Source organism: Arabidopsis lyrata (assembly GCF_000004255.2).
Source record: "Arabidopsis lyrata subsp. lyrata unplaced genomic scaffold ARALYscaffold_43, whole genome shotgun sequence".
Classification (NCBI taxonomy): Eukaryota; Viridiplantae; Streptophyta; class Magnoliopsida; order Brassicales; family Brassicaceae; genus Arabidopsis; species Arabidopsis lyrata.
The window spans coordinates 42915-52815 of NW_003302517.1; the positions used below are offsets into that span (position 1 = coordinate 42915).

The 9901-nt window shown below is 30.1% G+C and overlaps 2 protein-coding genes across 3 annotated transcripts; both read right to left on the reverse strand.

The window, feature by feature from the left end:
• Positions 1 to 2866: 2866 nt before the first annotated feature.
• LOC9299121 (defensin-like protein 220) lies at positions 2867 to 3230 on the reverse strand. Of its 2 annotated transcripts, none has more exons than XM_002863001.1 (2): positions 3182 to 3230; positions 2867 to 3093 (listed from the first exon to the last, which is right to left on the reverse strand). In XM_002863001.1, the coding sequence occupies exons 1-2, from the start codon at positions 3228 to 3230 to the stop codon at positions 2867 to 2869; spliced, it is 276 nt and encodes a 91-aa protein (XP_002863047.1). The 2 variants fall into 2 exon arrangements, with proteins under 2 accessions (XP_002863047.1, XP_020874710.1); XM_021019051.1 differs by having other exon boundaries at positions 2867 to 3113; positions 3178 to 3230.
• A 4266-nt stretch (positions 3231 to 7496) lies between these two features.
• On the reverse strand, positions 7497 to 9350 carry LOC9299122 (UV-B-induced protein At3g17800, chloroplastic). Its single transcript, XM_002863002.2, has 2 exons — positions 8884 to 9350; positions 7497 to 8388 (listed from the first exon to the last, which is right to left on the reverse strand). The coding sequence occupies exons 1-2, from the start codon at positions 9225 to 9227 to the stop codon at positions 7698 to 7700; spliced, it is 1035 nt and encodes a 344-aa protein (XP_002863048.1). The 5' UTR covers positions 9228 to 9350; the 3' UTR covers positions 7497 to 7697.
• Positions 9351 to 9901: the final 551 nt, after the last annotated feature.

Below are 9901 nucleotides of genomic sequence, written 5' to 3' on the forward strand. Positions count from 1 at the left end.
GGGGGGAGAACGACCTAAAAGTTGTTTTACAGTGACAGTGCAGCGAATTCTAAGGTAGTGGTAAGCACCCTTCAGGTCGACCACCGCAGAAAAACTCTGGATATTTCAACAAATTCAGTAAATCCCTAACCAATTGTGATTCGCAAGAGCAATTGAAAAGCAGAAATTCGAAAAGTATACTGAAATTGACATAGAAGCTAGGCTTGAAATTCGAGAAAAGCCAAATCTAATCAGCGTAAAACCCTAACCTTGTGGAAAGGACCGACGCGTTGTTCACCAGCATATGATTTGAAGTTTCGCATCACAAGCTCTTTAATGTAAAGTCTCGGAGTTCCAGATTTCCTCTGGTCGGGCTCAGACTCGCCGCCGCGAATTGGCTCATCTTCCTCCATCACGACCACCACTACTACTCTCCGGATAACAAAATCTGTTTTCAACTACTTTGGAGGAGGTGGGGGTTGTGTCGCCGGCGAATATTGAAATTGAAAGAGAAGATGAAAAATCGAGTTCGAGACAGATAGATTGAAAGAGAATGGGAAAGGAGAGAAAGGGAAAGTAATTTGAGGGGTTATCTTGTAAATATCCAAAAAGCCTCAGTTTGAAATTTATGGGGGGGGAATAAGTTGCCGCTAATTATTTCAAATAGCATCAAAATTAGTCACAGACCTATATGATTGTTTATAGTAAAAAAAAAAAAATGAAATATATGACTCTATGATCATTCATATTCTAATTCTTAAGTAAAATTCTCTCTTTAAAAAGAGAACAAAGATATGTAAGAAATTTTATAAGATATATAACCTTCACAAACATTTTATAATAACACATGTAACACTTAATACATGTTATAGAAGATATAAACATAAATTTACAATATTGATTTTTTTTTCTTTGTTATAATGATAATAGTTTTAAATATATGTAGAAATGTATACCATAATGTATTAACAGTTCTATATTATTAAATTTCTATTAAAATTGAAAGGAGCCTGTAAAAGGTAGCAAATCAGTCACATGTCCATGTGTTAGTAGCAAAGTGGTGGCAAATTAGTTGCAAATATGTGACCGTAGTAAAGTAGTCGCAAATTGTAACTGTTTTGTGACTATATTTTATGAATCACAAACTTATACATATGAAATTTTAATCTTATGGGCCACAAAAATGTACATATGATTTTACAATCACTCATATTAGAATTCTAAACACTATCTCTGAGTGTAATAAGTAAAAACTTGCTTGATATGGTAAGTAAACTTAGAAATTATAAAACAATCACAAACATTACATGAAAATCACATGTAACACTTATAAATGTTATGTAAGTTGCAAAGATGTTTTGTAAACATTGGAAACTAAAACTGTTTAGTATTATAATGATTCAATGTCTAAAGTAGTTCATATCAATGTAGAAACAAATAACTTAACATATTTTACAATTCTATATGGTTGAATATATAAATAAAATCGTGAGGCGTTGTTTAAAAGAAGCTAATTCGTCACAATCTTAGGTGTTAGTAGCAATGCTGTCACAAACTAGTCGCAAATAAGTGACTGTATTCAGTGGTGGATCTAGGAAAATTGTTTGATGGTGTCAAACTTACAAATGAGTTGAGTTCTAATAATTGAGTTGGGTTCAAGCTTCATAACTAAACTGATGTATATTAAAATTTTAATGTAATTAAAACGTTTTTAAAATTTTAATGGTGTCAAATGCACCCACAATCATTAACGTGCCTCCGACACTGACTGTATTAGCAAAATAATCGCAAAGTGTCACCGTTTTGTGATGCTATTTTATAATACAAACCACATGACTTTTAAAACTTCATAGTAAAAAAAATGAACATATGATTTTACAATCACTCATGATAGAATTTTAAACAAGATCTCTCAATTTAGTTAGTAAAAACTTGATATGGTGCAAACTTTTGAAGTCACAAATACGTAGCAAATTTGAGACTGCTTTTGTGACTGAAACTCCCAACTAAAAACGACGTCTCTAAGCCGTCTCAATTTACGATTATTTTGCTACTACATTGATATAATTGACTAATAGTCTTATAACATTCAACTATGAGACAGTTTGCTGATTATAACTTTTCGTCGTATTTTTGCAACGAGTTTGCCACTGATATGTGTTGTCGTTTTTTTTCGAATTGACATCATGTGTAGTTGTTTATTAGTCATAAAATAGTCACAACAAGTTCACGATTATTTTTGACCAATAAAAGGGTCACAAATTGTAGTTTCAAAATGCAGGTTTTCTTGTAAAGCAGAGCATACATGAATTTAGCAGAAAACTAAATAATTCAAATCAAAAGAAAAAAGTAGTAAATGGACCCAAAAGGCCCATATTGAGTCAAGTAAGCTATCGTATCTTCAAGCTAATTAGCTAGTATATTTTTCTGTGATAGTTTTTAAAATTTCGTATATAAAGCTTTTTTAACTCATAATAACGGTCCATTTTTTTCTTTATCGATAGGTAAAGCAGTCCATGAAAACTTACCAAAAAGAAGTGATGAGGACTATCAAAGAGTTAGAAATTATCCATAGTAAAATTATAAGTCAAAATAAAGGCAAGAAAGATGGGTCTTTGACATGCACAACGACACAACAAACAAAGATTAAGCAGACAATCACTAAGTAGGAACAAGTCACAACCGAATTCCTTGAGACCACTATTCAGAGCGAGACACAATCTTCTTCAACTTCTTCCTCTTCTCTCGGCAAGATCAGGTCAACTTGAACTCAAAGGCAGAACTTTAATTATTTCTTATATTAGAATGAAAAATAAAACATGGAAATAAATATAGTAAATTATTAAACTTTAGATTATTTCTTATATTATTCTAAAAATATAATGTCTTACAAAATATCTTCCAATGTACAACGACAAATAGAATTTTCACAATGAGATATATTCTTCTTTTTCTCAATACAATGATATGCACATCGTTGGCAAAACATAATTTTCATGTCATTGAGAGAGTGTGCAATATGTTCGTCAGCTGAATCAATATCAGGGCTTAATGCAGGGCTAGAAAACTGAGCTTTTCCTTCTGAAATAGATTTTGTCATAATATTTGATGCACCTATAAAGAGTTTTTTAAAACTTATTAATTAAAATATAAACAATATTATATATATATATATATATTAATTGACCAAGAATATACTTACATAATGAAACCAAAACTGCAAGAGTTAGAAAGAAAAAAATTGTCTTCATTTTCTATAAAATTTTCAATATTTTAACTAAAACAAATATAAAATATATTTGCTGATCGTTTTGAGTTTTGGTTGTGATGTTTTAAAGTCAAGGAGTAGCATATTTATATGAGCTTTTACTTATGTTACATAGTAGTTAATGTTTTATCAAACATACTTATAAATGATAGTCAAAGAAACTATAAACTTTAATTTACAGTTTTTATTTTAAATTACTCCCTCTGTTTCAAGAGTGTGGGTTTTTTTTTACAAAGATTGTCGTTTTGTATTTTCAATGCAGATTTTTAAAATCGAATCTCAGTTTTATCTCTCTTTTTTCAAATTATTAATTAAAAAAAACTATCTTAATGTATTAATAAAAGGTAAAAGAGAAATTTAGATGTTTTTCTTAATTTGTGTGAAAAATGGTAAAATGACACTTTTTGTGAAACAAATGGAGTATTAACTGAAAACATAATTACTATATTCATTTGTGAATTGATTATTTCAGTTGAAAATGACATAACGCAAAATATTTTATAAGTTATTTTATAATACAAAAAATATATTGATAATCCAAAAAGGTATATATATATATTAATACATATATAAAAGATAAGCCTTTAATACTTTTGTAAGTTTGGTTGATAGTTTTATAGTCATGTATAAATACATATGTCTTTTAGTACATATGCCTTACAATACTATATATAAACAAATTTTATGTCTTTTAGTATTCTAAATATAAATTTATATCATTTTCATATTAATACCTAAACATCTTGCCAATTTGTTTTGTATAGAAAAACCTTTATCTTTTATGTTTTGCCTGCAAATAGAAATCTTAAACTTAAATAAAATTCTATCAATCAATAGTTAAGAAAATTGGGGTAACTAGTATTTTTTGCACTTATCCAAATCGTATGAGTCAAATAACAATCTTGTAACAGCTTATCACTTCGAGTATGAATCTTTTACGAATAATTCAAACTTTTACTTATTAGTGTCAATTCAACCTAAAAAGTTAGCGTAAAATACGGGGATTCTTCCGCTTATGGTAAACAAAAACTACATATGTATAATGTGTGACTATTTTGTTGTTTATATTGTCCAACAAACAGAAAACATTTTTTCAATACCAGGTAATATTATTTTCTTTTATGTTGAGAAAATATGTCAACAAACCGAATTTATTGAAGTTGTTAAAGGAATTGAAGATGCGTTGGAGATTGTCTGAATTCTTGCATAAAGTAATTCTTAATTCAAATGCTAATCGAAGTGTCAATATATAAAATCTTATTAAAGAAAGAAAAAGATCAATATCATTTTAAATTTATCAATATCTTAGTGATATTTGGGTATAAACGGTATAAAATACCCGAACCCAAAGGATACCCGATTTTTTCGGGTATTTAGCAGTTCTGAATAGTTAAATCCAAACCGAAATCGAACCGATATTTTTGATTTACTCTATTGGGTCATAAACTTTTATCCGAAGGATTCGTATCCGATCGGATTTTACCTGAACCCGATCCACGTACTCGAATGCCCAGCTTTAATATCGCCTTTGGATTTTCTTTGTTTTTCTCAATTTATTGGTGATGTTTATGTTTATGTTTTGTTAGTTTTTTTGTTATCTTATAGTTGGTTATCCTTTGTGATACTATATATCTTATTAATAAAATTACGTTCAGCGAGAAAAACAATAAAAATCTGGTTCTTGACACAAAAGTCTTCCATGATTACTAATAAGAATGTCCATATAGTAGCACATTTAACATCTCAATTTGATTTTTCGGAGACCAATAACAAATCTTCAATTTTGAAAAAAACCTTATTTATTTTTTTTTTTTGGAAAATTACCCTGGTTAGTTTTCCTTTCTATTCTTTTAATTTCTCTTTTCTGAATATTTTTATTATTGTCAATTCAAAATAATTTTGCTAAAGTTAATTTATTTTGTTAGGTTTAATAATTTTTCACAAAATTTCATTCAAATGTAATGTATACATTTACAAATAAATTTTGTTGGTTCTTCTCCATATTTTCTTTGAGATAATCAGCTGGGAGACAGCCGATCATAATCAAATTAAATTTTCGGTATTATATTTTGAAGACCAAAGACAATGATAATTTTATCTCCTCTTTTTGCCAAAAATAACCTTACGTGCCTCTCTATTTGTTGTTCACGAGATCAATATGTTGTGCATGGATGTCCCAAAAACTTTATAGATTTATGTATATATCTTGTAAATTCGTATGCCGGCGTTGATCAAATATCCGATTAAAAAAGAGATATCTATTTTGTAAGACCATAAACAATTCAGAGCTGCTTTCTCAATTATTTAAGGACAGAGAAGAATTTGCTAGGATAGAGTTAACCAATACTTCAAATCCAACACTAATAGTGTTGATATTATTATGAATTTTTTTAAGTTCCAATGACAATTTAACAAAATTAGATGAAAAATGGGATGACAATTCGACGATATCCGGTGATAATTCGAAGAAATCTGGTGAAAACTCGATGAAACCGGGTAAAAATCTATCGAAAATACAAAATTTATGATTCCATGCAATGATATTTTAGTGTCCAATTACAATGCACTATTCATTTGTTCTGTTCAACTGTTTGGGATACAGTGGTTGTAATAATGTTTGTAGCGTACATATAAGTATACAAATATTAATAACGTTCTATATACGCTTTTACATGTATATAAATGTTAATAACGCCAATATATGTGTTTACATGTATATAAATGTTAATAACGCTCTATATATATATGTTTATATGCATACAAATGTTAGTAATGTTTAATGTACATGTTTACATGTATAGAAATGTTAATAACACTATATATATATATATATTTGCATGTATACATAGATCCAATAAATTAAAACTATGGATCCGATTGGTAACCAATTTTGAGGAAAAGAATGAGTAGGAATGTCATGTTCTTTTTGTTCCTCATTTTTTTTTACCATTTATAAGGAATCTTTGTTCCATTTTCATACATGTGGGTCCTACATTTTTCCTCTTCATTCCTCAAAAAAAAAAGAATGATAGAACAAAATTGTTCCTCCCCAAAATTGTAGAGGAACAACAAGGAACAAAAATTTAAAATTCGTTTTTAATTTTTAAATAATTTTAATTTTAAATAATTTTAAAATAGCTTTTTTGATAATATTTACATTTTTATAAATAAATAATTCCTATATTTTTATTATATATTAATGTATAAAAAAACTTTTATCAAAACTTTAGTTTAAATGAATCTTATGACTTTGTTTTAAATTAGTATTTATACTAAAATAAATAAATAAATGCTTTCAAGTGAAATTTATATTAATTTAAAATAAAATATTTGAATTTATACTATATTTCGTTTCAATTAAAATAAAACATTAATTTTAAATAAAATTTATAAACTAAATAAAATACATAATTTTTAATAATTATTATGTTAAATATTTGTTCAATTTTTTGGTTACCATTTACCATAATCATTTGTTCAATTCTTATGTTCCTTTTGGTTCCTGGTTTTGATCATTTTCATTTCCTTTTTGTTCCTTTTCATTCCTTTTTTTTCCTGTTCCTATTGTTCTTTTTTTTTTCACCAATCGGAGCCTATAATTATTTTTAAAGTTTCATATATGTGTTTACATGTATATTTTTTTGCAGCACAACTGCGTGCCTATTTATTGGATGTCTATTCTATTTGGTTAGTAGTTTAAGATTTCAAAATTTCGCCCAACAAGTTACGTTATAGATTCAAAATTAAGAGAATCGAAGACAGTCCGTCAGTTTGCATTTAATACAAGTCTTCTTCTTCTTTCTGTGGCCGCGTAAATGTTACTTCTACAACAGAACATTTAATAACTGTCATTTCGTTTTTTTTTCCTCTCCAAAAATCAATGGCGTTATCACACGCATATAAACTCTGTAACTAACTGGTTTTCTTGTAATTTTTTTTTAAAATTGAAGGTTATTGATAACGCTTGATTTTTGTTTATTCCGATTTTTACCTTTGCACAAATTCACTCATTTTCTTCTCTGTTTATTTTCCATTCCACAAAAATGCGTCCACAAGTGAAACACTTAGTCACGTCCACTTGTGTTCAGCAAATTGAAGAGATGAGAAACTGGTTAAATATGAGTGACATCCAGAATAAAAGTTTTTTTCACTATTTTCTTTTCCTCTGAAATTGCAATATACTGTATTCATTTTTCTTTTCCTCTGAAATTGCAATATATTCATGGACAAATAGGAAGAGAGAGGATACTACAACAACAAAACAAATGACAAAACCAATCTCTCTATTAATCATCCATTATACACGAATACACTATACATATAATTTACTTAGACAAAAATAATTTCATATAGCTATTGACCCTGTTTTAATCTTTCGTCTCTCTATATATTATATGCAATGTCCACCAAAAAGATATTCAAGTTTTCTTCTAGCAAACTGGTTCATACTTCATACACTGCTATTTTCTTCTTCCTCTGCATTCTCATTCTCCTTGAGCTTAAACGCGCCATCTACATACTCCTCTGTGTCCCATAGAAACGTACCAAATGCCACAGCCTCAAGAAGCAGCCTCTTCAGGTCAGAAAACGATGTCACAATGCTCTCTTTGCTGCTTTCCTCAGGACCGAAAAGAGCTAAGCTCTGCTTCTCTATCAGGCTTTTTGCTTCATGTGACCTTGGCTTTGCGCATCTCTGCAATATCTTGGGATCGAACTCAGAAATGTAATGTCTCAGTTGCTTGGTGAAACTTCCATGGTGTTGTGATAATGAGCATTCGAGTTGGTGTCTAAGAGAAGCGGATTTCAAGAAGTATCCATACAAGACCGATGCTGTGTATACTTTACTGAGATGATTCTTATCTATCTCCGTTGTTGCACAATCGTCAGTCAAACTCGAATTCACTCGTAAACTGATGACTGCGTTACTGTGTTCTTTGATGAGTTCAAGAACGTCAAAGCTATGGATTGACTCCAGTTCCCAGTCTTTTGAAGGCGAGATCTCGAGTCTTCCGTTGTAAATGCAACTGGGAAGCTTTGGAACAAGAGGCACTCTTATCTCTGAGAATTTGTACAAGATCAACATGTACATTATGTCTTCAATTGCTGTTTGGCAATCACTCTCCTTAAGTTGAGCTATCCTTCTGCAAAACATTTGATTGAAATCAGCGCCAAATTATGAACTGCAAAACGGAAGTAACTGGAACATCGAACCGACCAAAGCTGAATTCGTCAAAATCATATGATAAAAGTCTCTGGAAATTAGCGGAATTCACTGACGAATATACGTGGAATCGATTTAACATTCATTGATCCGTTCTTATGCAAAGATTAACGACTAAAATCACAGAAATATACATTTCTAAAGACATTTTTGTCCTACAATTAGGCGATTCCATAGTGGTAACAAACACTTGTAAACCATTGATTAGCATAATTTCTGGATTACTGACTAAAATCATATAACCAAAGATTCAAGAAATTTTTTTCTACAATTAGGCAATTCCATAGTGGCAACAAAAACTTGTAAACTAAAATCAAAGAATCCAATGTTTCTTAACTATTCTACAGATTTTTGTTTCCTACAATTTGGCGATTCCACAATGACAACAAACACTAGTAATTGTGGTTAAAGGAACCTGTGTAGAGAAGCTTCATCGGAACCAGAACTAAGGAACATACGAGATAAGGAAGCTTCCTTATCATCGGCAAGCTGTTTAAGCAAATCAGCGACGGCGAAGTGAAAGAGCTGCCGCTTTTTCACCAAGACGGTACTTAGAAACCTTCCCTGAGCCGAGCGTGGAACCAGAGGCGCGTCGATGCTCTGTCCCGAAGACGTAGCCGCAACCACCACCAACGAATCGTACCGGACCTTACGACGCGAGGGGAGAAAAACGCAATCGCCGCCGCGGTTTTGTTTAACGGAATTGCGGCGCGACGGGAGAAAGGAGAGAGATCCGTGGTGGGAGAGAGAGGTGTCCATTGAAAGAGAGAAGCAAAAAAAACGATTGTGAGATTTTTTTGGGATTGTGAAGAGATTACAGAGGAGAAGATTGAAGGAAGAGTCAGTGGGAGCAGATTTGGATAAGGTAAGCAAATGGTAAATCTTTTAAGTTTCGATGGGCTTTTATTTTGATTATTGATTTGTGTGGTTATTGCTGATTTTGTAGTTGAGTAAAGCGACGTTTTTTTTGGGTATAAAAACTTAAAAACTCTTGAAGAATTACCTTAGAGTACTATATATTTTTAATAAAAGCTTTTGCAATTAACTTTCATTTTAATAAAAATAGAAATCGTTATTTCGGTATAAAATAAGTATATTTTGGTGAGTTAAAAAATAAATAAAAAATAAGTATATTTTGGTATTTACTTATTTTTTAAAAATAATTATGAAAATTAGTTTTGTATAAGATACGTGTATTTTGGTATTTACTATTTAGCCTCCAAGAAAACTCTATGATATTTTTACCAAGGTAAAAAACCCGAAAAAACCGCCATCTATTTTTTTTTGGGTCGTTGAATACCTGTGTTTTTAAATTTGGAATAAAAAATATCTCATTTAATTTCGATTGCCTTTTAAAACTATCATTTTTTTAAATTTGGTAATTTCGAACTCGAGACTTAACAGTCGTTACTGGGCGTAACGGAATTATTTAA

Bases quoted from the DNA above. Each gene is read 5' to 3' on its own strand.
- LOC9299121 (XM_021019051.1), bottom strand. From the start codon at position 3,230: ATGAAGACAATTTTTTTCTTTCTAACTCTTGCAGTTTTGGTTTCATTA. The intron at 3,114-3,177 runs GTATATTCTTGG...TTAATTAATAAG, and splicing joins GTTTTGGTTTCATTATGTAA to TTTTAAAAAACTCTTTATAG.
- LOC9299122 (XM_002863002.2), bottom strand. From the start codon at position 9,227: ATGGACACCTCTCTCTCCCACCACGGATCTCTCTCCTTTCTCCCGTCG. The intron at 8,389-8,883 runs GTTCCTTTAACC...AATGTTTTGCAG, and splicing joins GATGAAGCTTCTCTACACAG to AAGGATAGCTCAACTTAAGG.